The sequence below is a fragment of the Lupinus angustifolius genome, chromosome LG01 (assembly GCF_001865875.1).
Source record: "Lupinus angustifolius cultivar Tanjil chromosome LG01, LupAngTanjil_v1.0, whole genome shotgun sequence".
Classification (NCBI taxonomy): Eukaryota; Viridiplantae; Streptophyta; class Magnoliopsida; order Fabales; family Fabaceae; genus Lupinus; species Lupinus angustifolius.
The window spans coordinates 699553-727101 of record NC_032009.1 but is presented as its reverse complement, the minus strand read 5'-3'; the positions used below and the strand labels follow the sequence as shown (position 1 = coordinate 727101).

The 27549-nt window shown below is 34.7% G+C and overlaps 7 protein-coding genes and 1 pseudogene across 10 annotated transcripts; 3 read left to right on the top strand and 5 right to left on the bottom strand.

Moving 5' to 3' along the window:
• Positions 407–2750, bottom strand: LOC109344153 (GDSL esterase/lipase At1g74460). The gene is made up of 5 exons (XM_019582795.1): positions 2458–2750; positions 2021–2151; positions 1577–1816; positions 1231–1480; positions 407–837 (listed from the first exon to the last, which is right to left on the bottom strand). Exons 1-5 carry the CDS (start codon positions 2693–2695, stop codon positions 548–550), a joined length of 1149 nt encoding a protein of 382 aa, XP_019438340.1. The 5' UTR covers positions 2696–2750; the 3' UTR covers positions 407–547.
• On the top strand, positions 4771–7103 carry LOC109344115 (geranylgeranyl diphosphate reductase, chloroplastic-like). The gene is made up of 2 exons (XM_019582744.1): positions 4771–5484; positions 6158–7103. The coding sequence occupies exons 1-2, from the start codon at positions 4798–4800 to the stop codon at positions 6857–6859; spliced, it is 1389 nt and encodes a 462-aa protein (XP_019438289.1). The 5' UTR covers positions 4771–4797; the 3' UTR covers positions 6860–7103.
• LOC109344124 (malate dehydrogenase, chloroplastic-like) lies at positions 8317–10526 on the top strand. Of its 2 annotated transcripts, none has more exons than XM_019582755.1 (2): positions 8317–8402; positions 9040–10526. In XM_019582755.1, the coding sequence occupies exon 2, from the start codon at positions 9048–9050 to the stop codon at positions 10284–10286; it is 1239 nt and encodes a 412-aa protein (XP_019438300.1). In that variant the 5' UTR covers positions 8317–8402; positions 9040–9047; the 3' UTR covers positions 10287–10526. The 2 variants fall into 2 exon arrangements, with proteins under 2 accessions (XP_019438300.1, XP_019438308.1); XM_019582763.1 differs by lacking the exon at positions 8317–8402 and adding an exon at positions 8410–8436.
• LOC109344094 (pentatricopeptide repeat-containing protein At3g47530) lies at positions 10621–13427 on the bottom strand. Of its 3 annotated transcripts, none has more exons than XM_019582724.1 (2): positions 12420–13427; positions 10621–12104 (listed from the first exon to the last, which is right to left on the bottom strand). In XM_019582724.1, exons 1-2 carry the CDS (start codon positions 13302–13304, stop codon positions 11460–11462), a joined length of 1530 nt encoding a protein of 509 aa, XP_019438269.1. In that variant the 5' UTR covers positions 13305–13427; the 3' UTR covers positions 10621–11459. The 3 variants fall into 3 exon arrangements, with proteins under 3 accessions (XP_019438269.1, XP_019438277.1, XP_019438260.1); XM_019582732.1 differs by having other exon boundaries at positions 10621–12109; positions 12425–13427; XM_019582715.1 differs by having other exon boundaries at positions 10621–13427.
• On the bottom strand, positions 14678–16095 carry LOC109345787 (protein RKD1-like). Its single transcript, XM_019585392.1, has 4 exons — positions 15827–16095; positions 15575–15735; positions 15108–15457; positions 14678–14920 (listed from the first exon to the last, which is right to left on the bottom strand). Exons 1-4 carry the CDS (start codon positions 15931–15933, stop codon positions 14678–14680), a joined length of 861 nt encoding a protein of 286 aa, XP_019440937.1. The 5' UTR covers positions 15934–16095.
• LOC109345013 (CLAVATA3/ESR (CLE)-related protein 45-like) lies at positions 21188–21475 on the top strand. The gene has a single exon (XM_019584160.1). It carries the CDS (start codon positions 21188–21190, stop codon positions 21473–21475), a length of 288 nt encoding a protein of 95 aa, XP_019439705.1.
• On the bottom strand, positions 22430–24499 carry LOC109342064 (annotated as a pseudogene).
• Positions 25108–27465, bottom strand: LOC109344086 (pentatricopeptide repeat-containing protein At1g74630). Its single transcript, XM_019582704.1, has one exon. The coding sequence runs from the start codon at positions 27451–27453 to the stop codon at positions 25519–25521; it is 1935 nt and encodes a 644-aa protein (XP_019438249.1). The 5' UTR covers positions 27454–27465; the 3' UTR covers positions 25108–25518.

The following is a 27549-nucleotide window of genomic DNA, read 5'->3' as shown; positions in this document are numbered from 1 at the left end:
TCTCCTGAGTGGACGATTTAATTTTAATTAATAGCAAAAGTAAGCTAAGAAATAATTAAACTGATTTATTAACATTAAATCATTAATAATGTTTTTGATAATGCAAGGGGCGGCCGCGTGGGCGGTTGAGGATCAGGTTTACTTAAAACCCACTTAATTTTGGGATTCTGCTAAAACTTTGATTAGGACTCACATTAAATTTAATTATTATATGCTCCTTTTATTTATTTATTTATTTATAATGGGCTTCGGCCCCTCTATATTTTAAGAAACAAATTAAGACCGATGACATCAACTAGAAACTTGGGTTTTTCTTTTATTTTATTTCTTTTCATTTGGTTTGAGACATAAACATATGAATTTTTTGGGACATATGGTCGTTGTTGGTTTAGTATGTGTTACAGAATGAAATGCAATATAACAAGTTTATTTCTTATTACACCAATAAAGTATGTAAAACAGACATTAAGACAGGCTCAAATCATAAGAAGACATTATGTTTAAAGACACTTGCAATTACAACATTAGGCAACAAAATCTTATATCATTAGTTATCTGGAGATGGAGCAATAACTGGTGATTGTGAAGGAGCAATTATTGGTGGTTGTGAAGGAACAATTGTTGGTGCTTGTGAAGGAGCACTTGAATGATCAACACCTAATCCAAATTTCTTAATGAGCTCATTTGCAATCAACTCATTTGCACTGTCTGTAGGGTGGTACTCATCCCAAAACACATATTTGCTTCTATCTTTGCATAGTGTTGATGCAGGTAAACATGTAAGAGAGGGTCGAATTCTCCCAAAGGAACAACAGGGTGAGTCTGCATTTTGGAATCCTACCAACCAAATATGATATTATAGACAAACCATACATTCTAACATTTAATTAAATTCTTCACAAAGTAATGACAACTTCTTAATATACTAAATTCTTACATTTATTATATGGAGTATGGACCAATGATATTCTCACATTTTTTCATACCCTTTTTACATATGTTTGTAACCATTGATCATGTACCATTATAGCTTTTTAAACCAAAATCTTTTAATCAATGATCATAAACTAGGTGCAAATATAGGTAAAAAGTGGTGAGATATTTATTTATCTATATGCACCATGCTTTCATTTTTTTAACTATTTTGACAGACACTAATGTATCAGATTCATTTAGATGATTGGCAATGGTGTATAATCACATTGGTGAAAAGAGTAGGAATTTACTCACCATACTTAGATGGATAGTTAATCACATCATAAACAACATCATATGCATCTCCAAATTTATAGCTTGAATTAGGAAGTTGCTTCATCAAGTTATCTATTAACTTGCTTGTAGCATTGTTAAAGCTAAGAGCCAAATTGTTTGTTTTTTCTTGACAATTTCCACTTGTAGTAAGCACCCTCTGGAGGGGAATGCAACCCATTGGACCCAACCCAAAGACTGTTACTTGCCTTGCTCCTAAGCTATGAAGTAGCTAAACAGAAACACAACATAATTGAAAAGGTTGTTCCTTATTAGATGCAATAACAACAATAGTAATAAGGAAATGTTTGTGTTAAACTAAATAAACCTTCAATTGTTTTTCTAGTGTCCCAGTCAAGTATTCTATGAAGGTTTCATCATTGTATGTCCATGAATCACTATAAAGAGGCATCAAGTAATTGTTGATGAAGTCATTGCTCCCTAAAGCAACAACATAATTAGCTCCCTTGAAAAATGTGTCTGCTTTCTCTTTTCCAATGTTGGTTCTAACTAGTTCTTGTGTCCCCTGAAACAACTCAATTTGTCTGTACAGAGAAAGCCTTTGGATCTACAAGAGGCACAAATTTTCATCCAAAATATTTCAGTGTCTTTCTAAATGGTGGTAATAAGGGGAACACATTAGTCCTACAACATGTACCACTCAATATGTTTCAACTATAATTAATTGAAAAAATATATTTAAATTAAAAGACACGTAAACTGACACATATAATGAGACAGAAGACATATAATTAACACGCATATAACTCACAAAATAGGTGCCTGTTTCATTCAAGATGCCACCACCCCCAGAAGCATAATTCACTCCATTTTCTAGTATAACATCAGCACTCAATGAAGGGTCCAGAAATGCAGGAGGCCTAGGGAGGCCTAACTTGTCACCTGAAAATAAACACAATCAATATGCCTAGATTGAGCAGCAATAGAAAATTGTTTTCTTCCAATAATAACATGGCAAATACTAATTTCAAATTTGATCACATATTAATTAAATTTAGTACAATATGAATAAGGGCTAAAAGATTAGGACAAATATCTGCTATCCTATAGTATGTCTCTAACCACATTCCAAACCCATAATAATGAAAGAAAAAACTGAAAAAATAATGAATATGTAACTTTTCTAACTGAAATCAACATATTTTTATTGGTTTGAAACATACTTTAATCTTTGTCCAAAAAGATTACCTATAATATCAGAAACTGTGCGACCATTAGAGAACCTTCCATTAGGTAACCCATTACCCATATCTATTCCATACCAAGGTAGGCTTGCCTGGGCAAGGCTTCGAGGAAGGTACTTATTATTTCCAACATCAGAGAGAGAGTCTCCAAAAATGAACTGCACTGTTTTGCAATGGAATCCTTGAAGCTCAATTCCCAAAATGGTGGCTACAATAATAACTAGTGCCACATTGAACTTCATGCTTGTGTAATAAAGTTATACCACTTTTATGTTCTAAGATCATTAAGCATTTGGGTTGTATTTTATATTAGCAAGGATGTCACTACTGTACTATAGTTTGGTGGCTACATGAAGAGAAAGTGTCATGAACATGCAAAATTGGGAAGTAGATAGTTTGATATACCAACTTTTACTCATTCAAACCTAGCTCAACTACTTGTATACATTGTTACAAGTTAGTAACATTCTACTAATTAAATGCACAAATGTTTGCAAAAATCCAGAATTTGTTCATGTTGTTACTTGAAATCTCATCATTAAAATACGAGTTAGGGATTGGAGAAAATAAGTTGATCCTTAGAATTGAATTCTCAACAAACATGGTTGGATGTCCTTGGAGTGAATTGTTATGGGAAGTTCACCAAATCAGAAAATAATTTCACTCAAAATTGTGTCAAAAATGAAAATCTTAATTAAAAAATGGGCTATCAATTGAGCCGAGAACATCTATAGGTATGCAGAGCTAACTCTCACAGCCGATATTTTTTCTATTCACAAGACTCGAACCTGAGACCTTATTTAAGGGAAATCAAGTATGTGTCGCTTGAACCAACATCCGTTGATAAAATGGCTATCAATTAAATACATATAATAGGATTTGGAATTTCTATCACACTTAAACTAGCATTTAACTGCATGTCTCAAAAAATGTCTCTACATTTGAAGTATACATAAATTTGGAAGTTTATTCATATTACTCAAGCTATGTCATTGTGGCTGGAAGTTTTTTAAATGTGTAACTCTCTAATTGAATTGTGCTCATTTGGAAAACTTAATTGTGGAACTAAAAAGGTTTTTGCTAAATTATTTAAAAGACGTATATTACTATATTGAGTTTCATTTCTAAACATTGAAAAATATTATATTGAGTTTTGGATAAGAAATTAAGAGAGACATTCTTTTAGAGGTGGTGAAGACCTATTAATTAATGTGATATCAAAGAAGTGTTAGCAACTAAGCATCAAACACGTGTCAGACAAAAGACATCTTCTGAGAAAAAGGCTTAAGTGCTCCATAGTTATAGATAATAAAACTTATTAGCGTGTTTAAGATAAAGGGGATAATGTATCTGTTAGAGTATGTTCAATTTATTACAAGTATCTCATATCAAAGTTGGATGAGATCATAGTACTAGTTCATGTTCTACAAGCTAATAAAAAAACTTATTCTATTTAAAAGAAAAATTATAAAAACAAAAATTAATATTTTAATATTATTTTATGAATTTTAATTGATGAGAGACATTTTTCAAAAATTATGAGACAGATCATCATCGTTAATAACGAAGTATCTCATTGCATTCTTTTCTGCCCACTCTCCTCTACTAATGTCTCATTAAAAAAATATGTATATACCGAAAACGTAAGAATATTTTATATTGTTATTATACTATTTACTATTCATTTTTTAATTATGCTTGATATTTTAAAAAAAGTAATCGAAATGAAAGATGTATAATATAATAATTATATATAATTTTTTATACCATTAATATATCATTATTACACTCTTCACAAAAAAGTAAAAGTGCATGCTGTGTTTTGCCTGTTATAGAAAGCAATAATAAATTGTAGTGGGTGAATATGACAGGTTTGGAACGGTGAATATGTGAAAATAAATGAATGCATGTGGAGTTGAAAGATGATTAAGAATCCAGCAGTTGAAGTAGAAAGTTGATGAACGTGGCAAAATGTGATCAACTCAAAAATCAATTCACCACCAAAAACTACATAAATAATAAGGATGCCAAGTGTGAGACAATAATACACAAAAAAAAAATTAACTTGTAATAACATTTTTATTATTTTATTTATAATGAAGTTATATTTTTATCATTAAAAATATGAAGAAAAATAATTATTTACATCTCTATTAACGGAGAGAATCCTTATTCGAGAATGGTGGACCATCCCAGAAATCTAAACTCCATTATCCACATGAAATCTCCACCCTCTATTTGATTCATCCAACGCTCACAAACTCTCTCAAATCCCAAACCATATCCACCAATCAAGTACAAATATAATATCAACCACAACTATCCCTCTCTCACACACTTCACGATGAACTCCATTGCCTTCAAATCCTTCGTCGGACTCCGCCACTCCTCATCGGAGCCACCCCATTTCTCCGCCCAACCCAAACCTATCACCCTCCACCGTAAACTCAAGGTCGCCGCCGGAAAGTACAGTCCCAAGGTCCAAGGTCGCAACCTCCGTGTCGCCATAGTGGGTGGCGGCCCAGCCGGAGGTGCAGCCGCCGAAACATTAGCAAAGGGTGGCATAGAAACTTTCCTAATCGAACGTAAACTCGATAACTGTAAGCCATGCGGGGGAGCCATTCCACTTTGCATGGTGGGAGAGTTCGACCTTCCGTTAGATATCATCGACCGCCGTGTAACGAAGATGAAGATGATATCGCCGTCGAACGTGGCGGTGGATATTGGAAGGACGCTGAAGGCGCATGAATACATAGGCATGGTTCGGCGTGAGGTGCTAGATAATTATTTGAGGGAACGTGCAAAGGAAAATGGTGCTAATATTATAAATGGTTTGTTCTTGAAAATGGATATTCCTAAAGATAAGGAATCACCGTATGTGTTGCATTACTCTGGATATGATGGTAAAACTGGTGGAGTTGGTGAGAAGCGTACGTTGGAAGTTGATGCTGTAATTGGTGCTGATGGAGCTAACTCTAGAGTTGCTAAGGCTATTGATGCTGGTGATTATGAGTATGCCATTGCTTTTCAGGTATATATATATATATATATATTGTTCTTTCCTTTATAGTTCCTCACTTTTGTTTTCTGGGGCCTTGCTAATTGTTCAAAGTTAGTAATTTTTGAAGCATGCAAGATTTTTTTAACTGTGAATGTAGGATTTTGGTGTATAGTGTGAGAAGATGAAGTAAAAGTGTGCAAGTAAATGCATAGAAAAGTCTTGATTGAATATATTGTAGCACTGTTTAGTTAGATCTAGCTTCAATGTGTGCAACAATCCTGTCTAAACAACCCTACAGACATCACCATTTTACATAGGAACAACTTTCAGCATTTGATTAGAGTTAGGCTTATTTTATTTTCTTGATGCCTACAAAATTCAAAAGGTATTAAATTGTAGTTGCAGTTACTTTGCGTTCACTGCAATTGCAACTGTGGTCGCAATAGTGAGATAGACAGAGATTTCTTAGTGCATGTAGTCAACATTTATGAAATTGCTTAGGCAACCTTTGTGCTTATTTATTTTCCTCCACATGACACTTTAGAAGAAGAAACAATTGAGAGAACCAAATGTCACAACAAAGATGTGAGAGGAATTGATGTGCAGATAGTATTTTTCTTTTATGAGAACATTGTTGTAGTTTTTTTAAAGGTAGCTCTTAAATTTTCATTTTTCATTGTCATGTCATGGCATGGTAATCCAGGAAAGGATAAAAATTCCAGATGATAAGATGGTGTATTATGAGGATCTTGCGGAGATGTACGTGGGTGACGATGTTTCACCCGATTTCTACGGATGGGTGTTTCCAAAATGTGATCACGTTGCTGTTGGCACGGGTACAGTAACACACAAGGGAGACATCAAGAAGTTCCAACTAGCAACAAGGAAAAGAGCAGAGGACAAGATTTTGGGAGGTAAAATCATCCGAGTAGAGGCACACCCTATCCCAGAACATCCCCGGCCGCGCAGATTGAAAGGCAGAGTGGCACTGGTGGGTGACGCAGCTGGCTATGTCACCAAATGCTCCGGAGAAGGGATATATTTTGCAGCCAAGAGTGGAAGGATGTGTGCCGAGGCCATCGTTGAAGGATCGGAGAATGGGAAGCGGCTAGTGGATGAAGGGGACTTGAGGAAGTACTTAGAGAAGTGGGATAAGGCATATTGGCCAACTTACAAGGTCTTGGATATTCTACAAAAGGTGTTTTATAGGTCCAATCCTGCTAGGGAAGCATTTGTGGAGTTGTGTGCTGATGAGTATGTGCAGAAAATGACCTTTGATAGCTATTTATACAAGACAGTTGTACCTGGTAATCCATTAGAGGATCTCAAATTGGCTATTAACACCATTGGGAGTTTGGTGAGGGCCAATGCTCTTAGGAACGAGATGAACAAACTTAATGTATGACAATAGTCATTTATCTATTTGCTATTTGTCATTCATTTATGCTACATCTGTTTCTAGTTGACAATATCTTCTTATTTAGTCATAACTATATATATATGTGAGTATAAAATTTTCATGCAATCTCTTATACTGCCACTGTGTAATTGAGAGCAAGGGGTTGGTTTAAATGCAGAAGCACTCTCAAAAGTTTGTAATTGACTTTGGATTTGGCAATCTGCTTGATCTAGAGACATTGAATCATTAATTTAGTGTCCAATTTGGTTCCCTATGTTGTCCTTTTTAAAAAATGATTAACCAAAAGAGTCAATGTGAATTGAGGTTATGATTGATGACATTTATGCATGTCCGAAACGGTGTCTTATTCTATATCTCAAGTCAATTAAAGTGTGACTTTTTATTATTTTTTGTTTTTAGAATTTTTCTTTTATTCATATAGCGAAATGTAATAGGCTTGAGACAGAGAATAAGACACGGTTGAGGACAAATGATCCTTCTCCATGATGTAATCAGTTATTTTCATTGGCACTTAAAGTTTGCCCCTTCATTGGGTTTAGAATTATTCTATATTGAATTAAGAATGGATGTTCCTCTTGGTTGTGTTCAAGAGCCAAATTGTAAATTCAGTATATCTTTGACAGAAACCATGGCTCTATGTTTTTCTTCAATACAATTTGCAATCTATTTTTGTTTTGTGAATATGCTGGTCCCATTTTTTATATTGATATTGTTGTCTTAATGACAACTAAAAAAATAAAATAGATTATCAACACTATTAGGTAAATGGAAACTAAACAAATTATAATAAGAAACATGTAACTCAGAAATACAAAACTATTTCATCAAATCATCCCCCTTAAACGTAAAAAAACATATCTTGAAATCATATCTAGAAGTGACTGTGTTCTCTAATGTGAAGAGCATTAAAAATTCACCACCTATCTTGAAAAAACTACACCAAGCCTATGTGAATCGGTGAAAGATGCATGTGGAACTACATAGGGAATTGATTACTTATTAATTGTGTTCTGTAGTACATTAGTAGATTATCAATTAATTTTAATTTTTTTGTAATACTGTTTGTGTAATAAAATTGGCTCTATTACAAATTTGATATATTAACTCATTACTTTATTACGTTTTGTAGTACAAAAAAACTCATTACTTAACAAAATTATTTTATTCTAAAATTGATAATAATTGACAATAGGCATTTTTCCTAATATAAATTAAAATTAGAGATCTTGTGAATGATGTCCCAAATGGAAATGAATCTACTTATTAAATACTTGCTTGAGTAATGTGAAAAATATTTTAGCCCAAGATTTATTTGGTTAAAGATCACAAAAATTTAAATAGGAATTTATGTGAACATATGTATGTAAATATATAATTAAGAAATTAGGCTTAGAAACTAGTTTAAAATTTTAATATTAATATAAAGTCTATATTAATTATGTGTATATAGTAGGTTTCATTTTATTAGCCAAAACAAACAAAATTTCCATTGCTCCCCCTTCTTAGTTATTTCTGTCTTCATTTGAAGGTACCTTTTTCTTCCTTTCCCTCTCTGATTTCAGGTCCCGTTCTGACTCAGATCTGGTTTTATGTCTTCTCTCATCTTCTTTTATTATTACGCAAAATTATATTTATTCTTTTCTTTCTGGATTCCATTTTCTATGTTACAATTTTCATTCAAACCCTCATTATCAGTGCTAGCATTCTATCAACTATATCATATTATTTCATTTCACTTATTTTTTAAATATGAATATATCTGTGGTGTATATGCACTGCATCTTGCCTTGCATTAATTAGAAAGTTAAGTTTTCTCTTGTTTTAGAAAAAAAAATATAGTAGAATCATACCTTGGGGTGATTTATACATATGTAGAAGAGACTGGGGTGGCCATGAAAAAACATAAAGAAAACTATTATGAGAGATGAAGATCAGTACTTTGTGAATGAACGTGATTTATGATAAAGCATTATGATGTCGTTCATTCATATACCCGACTCTACCTAGTCGGACCAAGGCTTGGTTGTTAGTTGTTCAATTAACCTGCCAGTTTCGTATATCTGTTGTGCTTTTTTCCTTTGCATCTATGATTAAGTGTTTCTTTCTTTCAGATAGATATATAGATGTAATTATAGAATAGAGCTTATGCCTTTTGTTTATCACAGAGGTTGAAATGGCATCAGCATCAGCAGCTACCTTTACAGTTGGAACCGCCACTTCCCTTGCACAAAGAGGGAGCTCACTTCCTCAGTCTAAGTCCTTTGGGGTGAGGTTCAACTCCAAAAATCATTTGAAGAATTTCTGCGGTCTCAAGGCCACGTCATCTTTGCGACGCGAGTCAGAATTATCCTTCTCTGGCAAGGAAACAACCGCTGCCCTGCGCGCATCTTTTGCATCTAAAGCCCAAAAGGAAGGCCAAAACATGCAGTACCACTTGCAGCCTCGGGCATCCTTCAAAGTCGCAGTTCTTGGTGCTGCTGGAGGCATTGGCCAGTCTCTTGCACTTCTTATCAAGATGTCACCATTAGTTTCTGACTTGCATCTCTATGATATTGCGAATGTCAAGGGTGTTGCTGCTGATCTCAGTCATTGCAACACGCCGTCACATGTTAAGGATTTCACAGGAGCTTCTGAGTTAGGCAATTGTTTGAAAGACGTGGATGTAGTTGTTATCCCCGCTGGAGTTCCAAGGAAGCCAGGCATGACTCGTGATGATCTTTTCAACATCAATGCCGGCATAGTGAGAGACTTGGTTACCGCGGTTGCTGATAATTGCCCTGGCGCTTTTATTCACATCATTAGTAACCCGGTAAACTCAACAGTGCCTATTGCTGCTGAAATTCTGAAACAAAAGGGTGTGTATGACCCTTCAAAGCTCTTTGGTGTTACTACACTGGATGTTGTTAGGGCAAATACATTTGTTGCTCAGAAGAAGAACCTGAAGCTGATTGATGTTGATGTCCCTGTTGTCGGCGGTCATGCTGGGATTACCATTCTTCCTCTCTTGTCAAAGACAAGGCCCTCAGTAAGTTTCTCTGATGAAGAAATTGAACAGTTAACTGTCAGGATTCAAAATGCTGGAACAGAAGTTGTTGAAGCAAAGGCAGGTGCCGGGTCTGCTACTTTATCAATGGCATATGCAGCAGCTAGATTTGTTGAATCATCACTTCGTGCGCTTGATGGAGATGGAGACGTGTACGAGTGCTCATATGTGCAATCAGATCTGACCGACCTACCGTTTTTCGCATCAAGGGTGAAGCTTGGTAGGAATGGAGTAGAGGCTTTGATTCCATCTGACCTACAAGGGTTGACTGAGTATGAGCAGAAGGCTCTGGAAGCACTGAAGCCAGAGCTTAAGGCCAGCATTGAGAAGGGGATTGCTTTTGCTCAGAAACAAGCAGTTGCTGCTTAATTTTCTCTTGTCAAAGCATGTAGTCTCAAGTGTTCTTAGAAGAGAGTCAAATAGTGGTTTCTTAAGTTATGGATTTATTAGAGAATAAATACTTACATGATAACTCAGGTTGCAGGTGCCAGATTTATTGTAATGTCATTACTATTTTCAAAACTTAGGATGCAAACGTTCCATATCCATAGTATGGATTCTGGTTCCAGTTTATTTGGTAGAATGGGAAAATTTTCTGTTTCTGTTCTCTATATTGTGCCTTAGTTTGGGTCAGATTATGAAAATAGGTCACTATTATCATGTAGAATTGAAAAATGTACACCTTGTCATTGCTTTTTGAATAACATGGACAGGTTGCCTATCAATTTTGATGCCCTTATTGAATTCGCAAGTGGCAACACGTTCATCCTGTCATCAATGCTCAGATCAGCTGAACTTTTAATAAACAATAGGTCGTGCTCAGTGATCTTTTGTCTATTTGGATTCAATTAGATTGCAATAACTATAGTAAATATAAGTTTTCACATTATTACCATATTCCTGGCCAAAAGGGTGAGAAGGATTTAAATTAAATAACGGGCAAAATTGGGAGAATTTTTTTGTTATTGACAAGAGCTGTTCTTAACACCAAATGCAAAGCAAATACTTTGGCATTATAACATTGCTCGCTAGAGGTCAAACCTTCTTTTCTTTGTCTTATTTCAAATGACACTTCATCAGTATGTCTATACTAACCCAAAACTAGACCTTCACTGTAAACAAAATTTGTAAAAGATGCCAACATCAAATTTCTCAGATGGTAGGCATAAAGATACTAATGGTATCATAAAATTGACCCTTTCTCATGTTTTACACTCAGGCTCTTTGATGTTTATATAGACTATGGAAGGTATCCATTATCATGTCCATCACCAAAAAGGAACAAACTTAAATGTGACATATCCCAGCACCTTCAGACAGAGTCAGATAAGACCCTTGGTTACAGACTAACTGGTGTAGGTTGCAAGGTACCCATTGCAGCTTTACAATTAAACCATGTTCATGGAGGATAAAATTTTGCTCCAGACAATGAACCAGCCAGCGGCAGGGCATAGCTAGTTTCCAATTGCAGTAGCCCTTGACAGTAATTTCACCAACTCTCAGTGCTTGACTTGGCACGTCTACCACCAGCCCAAGAAACCCCTACCAATAGTCAGTACAGGAGCAGTGCCCTCCTCGGAAGTGGTGGAACCGATTATGGTCCCTAAGGATCACATCACGGTTGTAAACCTCAGAGAAAAGTTTCAGGAAATTGTGGCAATCAACACATATACGCTGATTATTGGCCACTCTCAGTTTTGTGCCAGGTGGAGTAGCAAGAACCCCAAAGGCAATAGCCAATTTTTCACTGTGATGAGAGAGTACATACCCCTTCTCTTTGTCATCTATCTTGTGTAACTCAGATGAAGGTTCGACCATATAACCTGCAATCTTCAGCTGCTTATTAATCTCATCCAGTACCTCGTAAATCTCTCCCTTTCTCAGATGTGAAACATCATCCACAAGAAACTCATGCACTACTCCTTTCAATTCAATTGTGCTACAACCAGGTGTGGTTTGGATTGCGTTAACTTTCATTAGTTTTCTCACTTCTGCTACCTTTTCCCAGTGACCAGCTGAAGAATAAATATTTAGAAGCAAAACATAATCCCCAGCTTCTTGAGCTTTCAATTCAATCAAATGCCCAATCACTCGTTCACCAAGTGCAACATCGCCATGAATTCTGCATGCTCCAAGCAAGGTTCTCCATATTGTCGAATCTGGCTCCACCACCATTGAAGTAATAAGCTGATAGGCCTTATCAAGTGAACCAGCACGACCCAAGAGATCAACCATGCATCCATAATGATGGATGTTAGGAGTTATCCCAAACTCTCTGCCCATACGTTCAAAAAACGACAATCCCTCATTCACCAACCCAGAATAACTGCAAGCAGAGAGAATTCCTGTGAACGTCTGGTCATCAGGCGTAATGCCAATTCTCAGCATCTCTTCAAATGCTTCAATAGCTTCTCTTCCATGTCTATTTGATGCCAAACCAGAGATCATTGCACTCCATGAAACCACACTCTTACTGCGCATCCCACGAAACACCTCATAAGCCTTATCTAAAGAACCACACCTTGAATACATAGATATGAGAGAATTGGATAAATTGAGAGCACCCCCATAACCACTATCCACAATATATCCATGAATTCGCTCACCAAATTCCAAGGCATTCAAATGAGCACAAGCTTGAAGAAGAAGCAAACAAGTAACATCATCAGGCTCGCATCTATTACTTTCACTCTGCATAACATCAAACAAACTCAAAGCATCCCTTGTCCGGTTATTACGAATACAGCAAGAGATCATCACATTCCAAGCAACAGTATCTCTATGAGGCATTTCATCGAACACCTTACAAGCATCATCCCATTTCCTACATTGTGAATACAAGTCCATGATAGCAGTGAGCAAAAGGTTATCCAATTGATGCCCATCTTTGAAGACATTGCAATGAACCTGGACCCCACCAAGAAGATAGAGAAACTTGATGCAGCACTTGATAGCAGAGGTAGATGATAATGGGTCTGGAGAAATGCCTCGTATTCTCATATCACGATATAAAAAAAGACCCTTTTGAGGTTTATGGCTCATGGAAAAGGCTCTGATCATAGTGTTGTAATGAGAAACCGAAGGGTGGTTGATTTGCTCGAAGAAACGTTGAGAATAGGTGGGATCTTGCAATGGGCCAGAGAGAGCAACACGGGACAAGAATTGGAGAGAAACATAAGGGTGTCCAATAAGGTTCGTGCGAAGAATTTGAGCGTGGATTTGAAGCAACTGGGTCTTGTGAGAAATTGATTTTAATGCAGAAATAACCATTTCTTTATTAAGATGAATAGGAATAGCAATGGTGGCATTGAAACGAGAAAGACATTTGAGATTGGATGCAACAAAAACCAAACGTTGTGAGTGTGAGAACCAAATTGCACGTAACATTTAAGGTCAATGCATAGAACAGTTCCTATATAAAAAGGAAATGAAGGAAGAGTGTGCGGTTTTTCTGGTTCGATCCAATAACATTAATAAATCCGATGATAAAAAAAGTTCACTCTACTTTCGATTGCAGATCAAATAAAATGATGTAGAGAGAGGCAAAAGATATCAAGTGTCTTCAAAAATAGTCATGTTATAGTATATCATGTTTTCAACTAATAAAACGACGTGGTTCCATATTTTTCTAATTAAAATTTTTCTTTTATGTTTAATATAGATTCATCATTATTGTTTTTATCATTGTTGACTCATAAATAAAAATTATATATAAATTTATCAATAATGTACTAATGTAAAGGTAAAGAAATTGATTTATGCAATTCCTTTTACATAAAAGTATCAAAAAATGACTAAAATTGATACACAAAATTATTTAAAATTGAAAAAAAAATATGACTACTAATATAGGAATTGCTTGCTATCGTGTATTCAATAAATTCATAATATTAGCTCAAGTATTACAAATTCTTACTTTGGATCACACTATTTGCTTTTCAGGAATTTGGTATTATTTGTCAGATAATTTTCATATTCCTTGTAAAAATATTAAACATTATGAAAAGTTATGCACACTATTTTTCTAACAATTCTTCCTATTTATTTTGCACTTGATAGTTTAACAATATATATTTTGACAAAAGGCAGAGTATGACAAAATTATTCATACTACTTTTTTCACTATTTCTTATAGATGGAGGATCTACTCACTCCATAACTCGACTCTCACTCTTTCTTATATTGAAATGAATGTTACGTTAAACTTAATCTTAAACTAACATTAAAACAGTTTTTCTATAGAATCAATTGATAACATCTCCGAGATGAGGAAATGAGAGAAAAAAATAAAACACGCAAAAACATTTTTATTGAAAAAAGATTGATGTCATTCAATTGTTGGTATAATTAATAGAATGATTGAGTATTTAGAAAAATGTCTACAATATAACCGTCGAAATTAATTAATCTTCAACACATTAACACAATTTCTCCCAACTAAACCTCGGAATCTATGAACATTATTACAGGAAAATTTAGTGTCTCAAATAAAAATAATGATTTTAAATATAAGTGTATTATCAATCATTTTTTTCTTCATATAAGTATGGTCTTTCGGGGAAAAGTTGATGCTCATAAGAAAAGTAAGTGGATATATATTACTCATATTTTATTGTGGGAGATTTTCATATTTAGAGTTAAGATTAGTTAATTTCAGTGTCAAGAACAATTCCCATTAACAAAACATCCGTTACCCAAAAGATAAAAACCATGGTTACACTAGAAACGAGACATGCAACAAGGATTTAACGTCTCATAAACTAAAATATGTCAATATTTGTTACATGACCACTGAGGGTAGAAAAAGAAGATTGTGATTCCATCATTCCCATAAGTTTTCTCTTCTTGTAGCTTGCCTTAAAACACGCTTGTCTAAGTTTTTTTGTATTATCTTCTAGTTGCATATCTGGTGTTTCTTCCAACATCTTCTTTTCCTTCTCCAATATCTCAATCGCATTCCTTAACTTCATATCACTTTCTGCCCCCTCCTCTTTCCCTAGTTCCTGCAATGACTTCATAAATTTTAGAATAGTGTTGAATAGAAAAATTGTATTATTACACCATGTTTTAGGAGACTTAAATGATAGCAACACTGAAAATATAACGTGTACTAGACAAAAAATGGACAAATAAGGTGATTTCATTATAATATGTGAAGAATTGTAAATTGTTGAATGAAGGAGAGTGAACCTGCACATTATTTATTAGAGTTTGAAGGCTCATCAACTTTCTGTGAGGCCACCTTCTAATACCCAATTCCCTACACCTTTTCTTCAGAAGTGTAAGCCCTACGTTAAGCTCTCTAGCAGCTTGTGTTATAGGCATGTAGAAGTATTGAGATATTGTCTTCCTTGATAACATTCTAGTGCTGCCACTTCTTTCTTCTCTAACTTTCTTGCCATTCCCAAAGTTAATATCTTCTGTCACTTCATTTCCACTTTCCTCTTTGTTGCAAAAGAAAAAAACCTCTTCCTTTTCAAATTCAGCATCAATATCATTCCAGACAGAAAACCCTTTTCTGATATCATAAAATTCAGAATCTGCAGTAACATTGAGAAGATAACAAATATCTAAATAAGGACATGTAAATTGAAGCATTACTATATACACACAAACGCACATTAAAGACTGGGGATACAGAAACTCATGCTTCTAACCTTGTACTGGTGCAGTTGATATTGGTTCAATTGTGGGAAAGTCATATAAAAGATTAGGAGAGAAAAAAGACTCCATAAATGGAACAGCGTCAAGATGGTTATCTTGCAAGGGAAATTCGAGTGGCCAATTATCTTGTGAAACACACCCATTAACATTTCCGCTAGGGAAAAAAATATTACACAAGAAAAGGTGAAAAGTTAATATTAATTATGTGTAAGAAGAAAAGAAGATATACAAGTTTAATGATTTACCATGTGTATTGATCATATGAAGAAAATTGGGACGTAAATTGAGATGGGTTTTGGTCTAGTTCAAAGTTAGATTGCCAAAACATAAGTGGTGGAGACTCCATGATCATGAAGAAGTAGAAAAGACTAAGATTTTTTTTTGAAGTTGATGTGATTATATGGAGAATGAAGAAGGTTCCTACTCTTTACTGCAACAACAACAAGGTGTAAGATATGTAAGAAGTGAGATTATATATATGAAAATATGAATGGTTGATGATAATGAAAGTGAATAATTGTGACTGAGGGTTACTTGAAGAATGTGTGCGCCGCCTACTATGCTTTAACGTGTGCTTATGAGAGTTACAAGATCAATTTAATTATGAGAATCTTTCCTACCATCATGTTCAATCTCAGCCGTTGGATTTAAGCTGGCCAATCATTCACCGTTTTATTCATAAATGAAAAATTCATCTTAAATTTAATAATCTAATCTAAAAAACATTAGTAAAAAGAGTTTCCATTATCCTCCAATGAACTTAGCTTTCCTATTCATACTAATTTTAATTTAACTCCTTATCCTTAGTCCTATGAGTTGGTGTTAACATGTACTATTTTTAAGTTTTTATTACAAGTTTGTTCAAAGAAAAATTAATTAGATAAAATTTCTTATATGTTCGAACTTAATCTCTCCTTTTTGTACATTTGGAATATTTCATCTTTACCACAAGATTGGTTTAATTAGGATCTTTTATTCCGTTATCACAGTGTGAACAAACAAGCTATTAATATGATTAGGTCACTAATATGCCCTGATTAACTTTAGAGTACTCTTGAATTTGGTACCATTATTCAATATAAGTTTGTAACCGAACAAATTGTGTATTGAAAATTCAGGGAGCTCTTTTTACATGATTCAGCCATGTTAAGTTTTACCTGGTATCAAGTACTAATTTTGATTTCAGCCAATACTATAGCACTCATCGAATTAAACAAAGAGTAATTATTTATTAGGCTGTGCATTAATTGTGTTTAATGATTTTGCTCAATCTACTTTAGCAGTGGAGGCACGTTATTTGATTATATAAACAACTTCATAGTTTTTTGCACGTTAAACTTAATACATAAATAAATTGTAGATGATATAACGACAATATATAAATCTTTATAGTATTGTTATAGAGAAAAAAATGTATACATTGAATAACGTGAAAGTTTTTTGCAATATCATCATATCATTTTCAGAAAAATAATTCAAATGAATGTTTGATGATGTAGTGATTGTATATAAATTTTTACATTATAATATTACCCTGAATGTAATAACCACATTTTATGGTGCTACATCCATCATATAACCTATCCTCATGATTGAGTTCAGGAAATACTCCTATCAATTCCTGTTTTGTTGGTAATAAGCAATAATAATAATAGGCATGCGAGTTTTTGTTAGTAGCTTCTATATCAACTGGATCAGTAGTTTTTGTTAGGGTTTCCTGCATGCATGGGTGACACACGTTCAATGTTTTCTACCAAAGAAGGTTGTATAATGCAAATATCACAATTATGAGCCTCACCGCCAACTTCTTAGACTCAATCGATTAATCATTACTATTGGAGTGAAATAGACAAAACAAGTGTCTTCATTTATTTTTTAATTCATTTATGTGATTAATTTCTGTATATCAACTTCTTAAACTGAAGGCTAATGAAATAAATTGTATTATCATTGAGTGTAACAGACTAACAAAAATACTACTAATCATTTTTCTCTCTGTTATTAATATAATTTGGGTGGGAGTTACACTCGATCCATAAATGGATTAAAAATATTAATTCTCTTAGTAAAAGCAATGGGCAGTTAATCATTTTTTTACGATACGATTTCGAGTTTAGTTTAGTAAAGGCTTTTACCGTCCATTTATTGCATCGAATATAAAATGGCATTTATAAGCATATTAGTGAATATATATTTTACCGTTTCAGTAATGAAAATGGCGAATTCGATTTTTCATCTTTAACCAAAAACAGCAAAATTCTGAATATGAGCAAATTGTAACCGCAATAGTGATATACATATATATATACATACATATATATATATATATATACATACATATATATATATATACATACATATATATATATATATTCTTTCTTTTTCTGACAAGATACCAGAGTGGACAACGTGCCTTAGCTTGAGCGTAAGGAATGTTCAATAAACCTACCACATGCCAAATTTGAAACAATGCCTCTTATATTTCATGTTTTTCCACTTGTACATTTGAATATAAAATCTCTTTGATACACCTAGTTGAAAACCAGTTATGAAGTAAAAGTTAATATGCTAGTTAATCAAATCTAAATTACTTCACAAGATTAGCTAAATATAAGTGTAAGATGATATAAGCAAGTGGTAACTTACTAAATAATATACCATATGGAATTATGGTAGAGGTGGTCCAATTAGTAAAGATAGGATTAGTCCAACAAATATTTAAATGAGATGATATAAGATTTACTTTCCAACAACACTGGAAAAACATTTGAAGAAGGAGATCCACCACAAGTAGTTTCTAAACTCTAAACAAACGGTCTCTATAATCATAGTATAGTACAAATGAGATTTTTGCATAAGAAAACCCAAAAGAACTTGGATGAAGTATGCCACCATGATTCTTTCCTCAATAAGAGTATACTATACTTATGTCAATAAGAATTAAAATCAGGTTGTGGCTACTGCATCATGAAGATACATAATGACACAACATACTAGGATGCTATGCTTTTATTCATTTTCTTTTACATGAAACTATGCTATGCTTTTGTTCATTTTCTTGTCTGCTTTTGGAGTTGTCTTATCTCCTGACATTAATTACCTCTATGCATACTTTGTTATGAATCCCTAGACTACACACTAAGCAATTGACATCTTCAAAAGATGAAGGCCAATCTTCTTTATCTTCAGTGTTTTGTCCTTCATGAACATGAAGATATTCAACATTGCAGGAGATCTCTACCTTTTCTTTTACCAATCATTGTTGTTGTGGCAGGAGACAAAATGAACCAGGACCACTACAGATTATGCTGTATTGCTGCTGATTTGTTATTTTTTCATTCCAATTTCATATTGTTTTTTTGTTTCATCGCACTAGAGTCAATCCTGTCCAAATCAGGTTAACTTTCCTAGCGGTTATTTTTTTCATCTATAATACTCGAACCCAAGACCTTGCTTAAGGGTAATCATGTACCACTGGAACCAACATCCGTTAGTATTTCATCTTGCTTGGAATATTCATTTCTGTTTATTTACTTATTTTGGCTCTATTCAGTACCCTACTTTTGCCTTGCTTTCAAATAAGTTTTTTGGGATGATACAAGCTCCAAACCTGATTTTTAAAATTGATTTTTTTTCAAGATAAGGATAAGATAACCATGATAATAGATATAATTAAAAAAAATAAAATAATAAATAGAGATCAGCATTTGGTAGTTTATAAGGAATCATTTTGAACTCATTCTGATGGTACGGTACTAATTATATGACCATTGATTGATCTGAAAAGTTGTATATGTTGTTGAAGGATTAGGTTGGAAAGCAACAGTTCATTTGTTTCTTTTACTTTTTTTTGCCTAAAAATGGTCAGATATTTCTTACTTTAATATACAGCTCTAAAGTGTTGGGTCGGAGAGAGCATCTCACTAATTGATTTTTCTAGGTTGCACACTTTCTAACTCTAAGAGTTTTATAAATTGTCAGTTCATAATTTATTTTTAATTATTACCAACTTTCAAAAAACTAACATCAACGAACAGTAAATGTATATAGACGATATATAAATAAATCTTTACATGGTTAGAATGTAGATATTACATTCATTATCATAACTTAACTTAGCATAGAGTTTTCAAATTGCATGAAATATATGAATTCCTTTGTCTATTTTGAGTTTGAACAAAAAATTAATGAAATGAGATAAGATCATAAGAGGATAGAAGTGGGAGGGAAGTTAAAGGTTCAGACCATGGAGAAGCGAGAAAAATAAAGGAATTGGATGACCATATTTAGAAGCTAATCAACGTTTTCTTTAAAACATTGAATGGGTGATTTGGGGCTAGGCAATCTAAAGAGGTGTTAGAAAAGCATAAAGGAATTCCATTAAGCAAAAGAAACCGAGACTACATTTTTTTTGTAGCATTGAGATAAGAGCTTGGATTCTAAAGATAGTTAGAATAAAGAAAGTAGTGCTTGGAACATAAAAGACAGTTATTGATTGGTTTGTTTTTTGGGAGGGGTTCCTATTGCATAAGAAGGATCCTCTAGCTCAAAATCAGTATATCCTCATGTTCTGCGTTAATGTTCACTCAAGTAATATAAAAAAATGTTAATTTATGTTTTTAAAATTTTCTTTTTAATTTAGTGGCATATTCTCATTGGAATGGGACAAGAAATAGGGACAGATGATCTTTATCCCTTATTCTTCACCTTCTCCCAAATTCTCTACTTTTAATGGTTTTCTTCTCTTTGTTGCATTCTGAACCAAGATAATTTATTATATAAAATTATTAGTTCTTGACCATGTAATATTTTCTATGATGAGCATTGAACTTATTCTGCCTCTTGTTTCTATTAGTCATGTCACCAATGCAATTGGGTTCACGCCTCTTACCCAAATAAGACAAATACTGTTAATTTTGGGCAAAACTTACAATTCTTTGTGTGCTTATTGTTATTGGTTATTCTTTGATATGAATATATTAAGTGTAACAATTCATAAAATATAACATGTTACAATGGTAGCACAATGTTATGTTTTTATTGGAAAATAGCATCATAAAGACTTCAAAAGTTGTAGCTAAGGGTTTAGTTTTTCCATCTCAGAAAAATAAGCTCTCTCAAATAAAGTAAACTCAGAAGGCTGCACATTCAATTAAACAATATGCATATTTAGTTAGCAATTGTGTTCAGGATAAGACACAAAGACATGTCAACAAATTCAGATGACATGGCAGACAAATAAAGTGTTCAAGACAGTGAGTTCGGTCTTTGTTTGGTAAAAAAGAGCATGACAAATGATAGGGATGTAGGGAAACTGAATGAAAAGATACTTGGCTTCCCAAGGATATTGTTCCAATGAACTTTTATTCAAACCTGTCAATGTCTTCTAAAACAACCTTATATATTTGTTTCTATAGCATACTTATGATTGAGGTGAATCTAACATTCCCTACATAAGAATGCTTTATGCTTTTAGTCTTCCAAGTCCCATAGAAGATAACAAATAGGGAAGTTGCAGTATCAGACACATCACCTTATATTTCCTCTTTGCTTCAAATAGATAAGTTTCTGTTATTCCAAATTTCCTCTGTTACCAAAAAATCAACATGAGCCTCTTGACTTTTAGAAGGTTCTTTGTTTTCGTTTGTGTTGTTGGGTTTTTAGCTTCTCAACCATTCAAGGTTTCTGGCCTGAGAAGCAAAGATCTTGCTTTGAGGTTTGATAAGGGACAATTGCGATTTGTTAGAAGCGTTCGCATGCTACGGTCTGTTGCAATGGAGGACTTGCAATCAAAGATGGATTTGGCACCTGCACCTTCAATGACTTCTGATACTAATCAATCCAACAAAAGAACAGTTCGAAAAGGGTCAGATCCTATTCATAACAGATGTTGATACCGTGGCTATGTCCAGCTACTATGCTGAGAAATGTTTAGAGAATTCACAATGGAAAGACAAAGTAATTGTTCTTTGCTTCCTTAGAGCTTTCTAAAGGAGGTTGGTTTGTTTTCTATGTATTCCTTTATATTTTAGTTTTACTCTGAGTCTTTCTGTGAGCTGAAGAATTAGAGCCTAAACTCTTCTTTGAGCCCATATCATTTCTAATAGAGTAGAAAAATCATAGGAATTGACCAATAGTTGGATAGTTGATGCTTGTTAGTTTTCAAATACATAATATAGTGCATTTTAACTTTCCCCTTATGAAAAGAGGCTATTATTGAACATGGCGCCATTCCACCCATTAGCCGACCTCACCTCGTGAGAGTAAGGCTTGATTGTATTGTATGAAAGGAAGAAGATATATATGGATTTTGCCCTTTTGTTGCTTGAGATTGTTTCTCATATTATTGACTATGTAGCTTCACATTAACTTCATAATACTTCCTGATAAAAATTTAGCTAAACTGTTTAGTGTAATGCTTAAGAGTACATGAGAATTTCTCTTAATTGGGAAACTCTTGTTCCTGCATTATCAGTAGCTACTTCCCATGGACATTAATCATCATATTTTTACCTAGCTGCATCTCACTCCTTTCCATATTCCATGTATGTATACCAAAAAAAAGATGTGGTTCCATCGAAAATGCAGACGTTTTTCCACATTTTCATGTACTCTGGTCCATATGACCCCATGTGATTCAAAAGAAAACAATTATCTTCTTTTCATCAAGCTAAGAGTGATTCAACGAAAAATAGTGGAAAGGGAGAGTAATAGATAATTATGATCAATGTTGTTATTCTCCAACTCATCTTCCGTAGATTATGGTTATTATTTAACCATAATCTATGGAAGATGAGTTGAAGAATAACAACATTGATCATAATTATCTATTAGAGAGGAGGGTCTAGCTAGTAGCAACATAGTAAAATCAGGTCCGCGCCTCTCCCATTTGATATATTGAATATGACCAAAGATATGAGAGTACTCAACCTTAACAAAATCTCACTCTTTCAGCCAGTTTGGACAAGAAGTTGAGATCTCTGGTATCTATTCTTCCTGTGCAAATTGAGCTGCACTGAAGATATTTTATGTGCAACTTCCTCCCAAATCATATTTACTGCATCCCTAGGCTGACTTGGATATTGATACTCAAAGTGCTGTGTAATCTCCTTTAACCTTTCCCACATCTTGGTCCATTTTTCTGGCTTGATTGAATGAAGGAAATTCAGCAGGTAGCCTTTCCTTACAGCATCAGAAGCATGGACAAATAAGCCAAATTCCGAGTAGTCCAAGACATCTTCAAAAGGTAGCTCAATTTCATCACTAATGATCACGGGAACACAGTGGCTCACTATGGCATCAAAGAGGCGATTGGAGGATGGAGTATCTCCAGCAATGTTTAGGCAGAATTTGGATACAGCCATGCCCTGACTTGCCGCATTAATCCCGTTTCTTTTTATGCTTCCAAATGCAAAGTGAACATCCTTCTCATCTTTGAGGAGGTAATATAGTTCTTGTCGAATAGCTCCTCCCTGAAGAGTTTCAATATGAAAATTAAATGAACTCGAATAAAAGGCAGCAGAATATTAAATCACTACTCACTGCTATGATTCTACTAAGAAAAGCAACTGTTGCAGGATGCGTTTTGAAAAAAATGATACTAAATCATGAAATTCAAAGTACTTTCTCCATCAGCAGCATAAAAATGTAGTCATTTCATACAGTGCCTCAGAATTGAAGGTTTGCATACAACTTAGATAATCATACCTGTTCTGACTCAAGTTTGGCATGAATGTAAATATTGAACTAACCCAATGCTGTTGAACCAATCCTCATTGGCAATGCTTATATCAAAACTAGGGAAACAATTGTACAAATTCTACATTTTTTCAACCTTAAATGCATAAATCAATTAACCAGTTAAGCATTTACCAACCAAAACCGGCGAAACAATTGTACAAGTCAATGCTAATGTGTTAAAGAGATAACTTGAGAGTAGCAGAAACTTACAGCTTTCCTATATATTGCCCCCTGGAAATATAGCAGCGTGGATCGTTCGTCATATGAAGCAGATTCAGATATCGGTATGGTGTCTATTAGATGCGTATAGGGAGCTATGATATCTTTCTTAATATTGGCTAATTCAACAGGATACCTTCCGAAATCTGCTAGAACAAACATAGCAGAACCCAACTTTCTTTTTGCAGCCAGCATGCTGTTAGGATGGTGAGCTACAACTAGATGATCCTTCCCTCCGGATCGCTTCCATTCTTCCCGAGCCAATAGAAACTGTACTAATCTATCCTGCAACATTTTGTTAAGGCTAACTTTTTCCTTTCCATGAAGTTTGGAATGCCTGTTGTAACTCAGAGAAGAGAAAAATGGGACAAAGATTAAATCAGATTGGCTTGAGTTGTGACTCTAACCGCGGTGCAAGGTCGAAAAACTTCTGCAATACTTGATGACAAAAGATCAAGGGTTAGCCAGTATTCCACACTGTGCTGTAAATTGAGGCCTCCTGCATATGGTGGAATATTTTTCGGGTTATCCACATTTGGCCATGTTTTGTTTACACTTCCCTTCCAATTCAATAACCCAAAGTGAAATTCTGGTGGTAAGTCATACATGAATACTTGTAAGTGATTCTTAGTTGGGTCACATGCCAATGCCATCTTTTTCTGCTGTTCTGCATAACTTGTTTTCTGGCTTGAATTGAAAACTGGACACTCCTTTGGTGATTGAATTTTTGAAGGTTGATAAGGGAAGGGAGGGAGTATAATTTGTTCCCTAGTGGAGTTATGTTTGAAGTAAAGTAATGTGTTATTGAGAGGAATAGGATCTAACACTGACATTGAGATGAATGAATGATTAGTCAAGTTGAGGAGGAAAAAGGAAGAGAAGAACACAAGGAACATAGAGATGATAATTACACAACATATAAATCTTGATGGAACCATACTCATGCTCTTGTCTGACATTGTTGAAGAACAATGGAATGTAAACTTTGAGGGAATTCAACATATAGAGTATATATATATATATACATATATATAACTTGTTCAGCAAGTAAAGGTGGCAGAGTTTGAGAATAATACATTAACATGTCAATCCCCATGCAAATAGAAAGACCAGAATATGGAGTTAACATTATAATTCATAGGCAATTAGAGAGGTGTGCCTTGAATATTAATTAATTAATGTTTATGATTAAGGAAAATTCGAGATAACAGTAATAAAATATGTACAACTTAAACTCTACTCCTTTTCTTATCACAAATCAAATTATCTCAAAAACTCATCTATAAAATAGATAACAGCTAAAAGTTGTAGCATGTTTATTATCAAAATAATTTCTTTGGTTGAAAAATAAGAAATTATATTTTAAACACTAAACAGGATGATAACAAAGATAGTATCTATGACAGGGTAGCTAAGGCATGCTATTTGGATGGGAACTGGATCCTCTATCCCAAAATCATAATATCTACATGTTAAGTAGTAATAAAATCATAACACGATTTTGGCCTATTATTTGAACAACCAATTCTACGATCTGAATGAAAAATGTATAACTTTACTAAGTTCTAGCTCTTTTAAAAGTCTTGTTAAGTAGTAATGTTATCTACACACTATTCTTATGAGTTATGACACTTCTTAACCTAATAAAACAAGAAAAATGCCCTTCCTGAATGCACTTTTTTTCCTCTTCTTTTGTAAAAATTAATGTTTTACTCTTTTTCTAAACATAATTTTGAACACTCTATCTTTGATAGAACAAGTAAATGCTTCTGTGGGAGAACACTCTATCTTTGATAAAACAAGTAAATGCTTCTGTGGGAGCCATTTCATAAGGCCATGACAAGTCGTATATGTGAATCTTCTGTGTTGTAGCCATCATTTAGTTACCCAGTTCAGCCAAATCTGTGAAGATAGGTTAATAATTAACTTGTGTGTTTTCCTTGTGAACGAGAGCAGATTAGATTAACTACTTGATCAGTCACCAGTAATCTCTACAAGAACAAAATCCATCTTTGAATGAGTGGAAGCGGCTTCTATCTCTAACAACGATCTCTACTTGATAAACTTTAGAAATGAGTTTCATGACAGTATGACAATCCCCACAAACCCTTAGGTTCTTTACTATTCTCATAATCCTTCCCTTGGGAAGTTTTGCTATTCCGAAAGCTGCAGCAAGCTTCTCACTGTGCTTAGACACTGAATCTTCTTTTTCTTCCTCTTCGATGTCATGCAAGACACTCCTTACCTGTGGTGCATAACCTACTTCTACTCTGAGTCTCAACATTATTTCCCTCAGTTTATTATGAGCCTCTTCCGTAACCCCGTTAGGCTTTTCACCTGCCACAAAACGATAAATGACCTTGTCAATTTCAATCATGCTCCAACCAGGAGTTTTTTTCATGCTTTGTTCCGTCATTGTTCTCCTTATGCTGACAACATCCTTCCATTTCCCGGCGGTGGCATAAACATTTGAAAGTAATACATGGTCACCAGAGTTGTTTGGATCCATTTCAGCAAGCCTTGCTTTCACAAGCTCTGCCAATTCAATGTTACCATGAATGCTACAAGCCCCAAGGAGAGTCCTCCAAATGATTGCATTAGGAGAAACTGGCATTCGACATACAAATTCATAGGCCTTCTGCAACTTAGCAGCTCGACCATACAGATCAACCATACAACCGTAATGCTCAATGGCTGGCTCAATACCATACATATTCTTCATCTTCGAAAAATAAGCACACCCTTGTTCAACCAGGCCACTATGGCTACAAGCATATAGGAGAGAGATAAAGGTAATACCGTCCGGCCTAACTCCAGCTTCCTCCATCTCATGAAAAAGTTGTATTGCCTCTTCTCCATGACCGTGCATTGCAAGACCTGCGATCATCGATGACCAAGATACAATGCTCCTTGTCACCGGCATGTTTTGAAAGACCAACCTAGCCATAGCTGCATTTCCACATCTGGAGTAGGTATCTATGAGAGCATTATTCACAGAAGCAATATAAAGAAATCCAGATTTCTCTATAAAACAATGTAAAATCTTCCCAAACTCAAATGCCCCAGCTTGTGCGCAAGCAGACAAAACACCTGTTAGGCTCACCTCATTCGGCCTGATTCCCACGCACAGTAACTCCCTGAAAAATCCAAAAGCCTCATCAAAAGAACCATTATGAGCAAACCCAATAATCATAGTGCTCCAAGAAACATCATCTTTCATAGGCATTTTCGAAAAAACTTGTCTTGCCAAGTCAAGCTTGCCTGCTCTACCATAACCGGCAAGTAACAAATTCCATGAGGTCAAATTCCTAACGGGCATCCGTTGAAACACATCCCTCGCACCCTCCACATCCCCACACCTAAAAGCCGCAGTGACAAGAGCATTCCACGTGACAGCATTTGGCTCAGGCATTTCCTCGAACACCCGTCTTGCATAATCAGAACTCCCACATTCAGCATACATGCTAATCAATGTTGTCCCAACAAAAACATGGGTAATGTAGCCATAACGCAAAGCTTGAGAATGCAACTGAATTCCAGCTCTGAAATTGCCGCAATTAGCAACACCTTTAAGCGCAAAGGCGAAAGAGAAACTATCAGGGAAAAGGGTGGGTTGGCGACGAAGCATTTGAATAAAAGGGTGAATGCAATGAAGAGGAGTATGAGATTGAGCGAGACCTCGAATGATAGTGTTGTACATGAAAGTGTCAGGGTAGGGGAAATGTTGAAAGAGACGTTGAGCATAGTGAAGAGCATCGGAGATGGAAATGGCACAGTGAAGAAGAAGCTTGCCCAATACCAAGGGATCAGAATCAAGACCGTTTTGGTAGATATGGCTGTGGACTTGCTTCGTGCCTCTGAGACTGATGCATTTGCTCAACAATGAAACCCATCGTGCTTCTGAGTTGCTCATCACTTCTCCATTCCTCTCAACATAACCAACTTATACGTTCTAATGGCAAACCTTCTTTAATTGAGAGACAAGTGATTATTTTTACTCGTATATTCA

Bases quoted from the DNA above. Each gene is read 5' to 3' on its own strand.
- LOC109344153 (XM_019582795.1), bottom strand. From the start codon at position 2,695: ATGAAGTTCAATGTGGCACTAGTTATTATTGTAGCCACCATTTTGGGA. The intron at 2,152-2,457 runs GTAATCTTTTTG...GTTTATTTTCAG, and splicing joins CACAGTTTCTGATATTATAG to GTGACAAGTTAGGCCTCCCT. The intron at 1,817-2,020 runs GTGAGTTATATG...TGCCTCTTGTAG, and splicing joins ATGAAACAGGCACCTATTTT to ATCCAAAGGCTTTCTCTGTA.
- LOC109344115 (XM_019582744.1), top strand. From the start codon at position 4,798: ATGAACTCCATTGCCTTCAAATCCTTCGTCGGACTCCGCCACTCCTCA. The intron at 5,485-6,157 runs GTATATATATAT...ATGGTAATCCAG, and splicing joins AGTATGCCATTGCTTTTCAG to GAAAGGATAAAAATTCCAGA.
- LOC109344124 (XM_019582755.1), top strand. From the start codon at position 9,048: ATGGCATCAGCATCAGCAGCTACCTTTACAGTTGGAACCGCCACTTCC.
- LOC109344094 (XM_019582715.1), bottom strand. From the start codon at position 13,304: ATGTTACGTGCAATTTGGTTCTCACACTCACAACGTTTGGTTTTTGTT.
- LOC109345787 (XM_019585392.1), bottom strand. From the start codon at position 15,933: ATGATCATGGAGTCTCCACCACTTATGTTTTGGCAATCTAACTTTGAA. The intron at 15,736-15,826 runs GTAAATCATTAA...TTTTTTCCCTAG, and splicing joins TCATATGATCAATACACATG to CGGAAATGTTAATGGGTGTG. The intron at 15,458-15,574 runs GTTAGAAGCATG...ATGTTACTGCAG, and splicing joins ATCAACTGCACCAGTACAAG to ATTCTGAATTTTATGATATC.
- LOC109345013 (XM_019584160.1), top strand. From the start codon at position 21,188: ATGAGCCTCTTGACTTTTAGAAGGTTCTTTGTTTTCGTTTGTGTTGTT.
- LOC109344086 (XM_019582704.1), bottom strand. From the start codon at position 27,453: ATGAGCAACTCAGAAGCACGATGGGTTTCATTGTTGAGCAAATGCATC.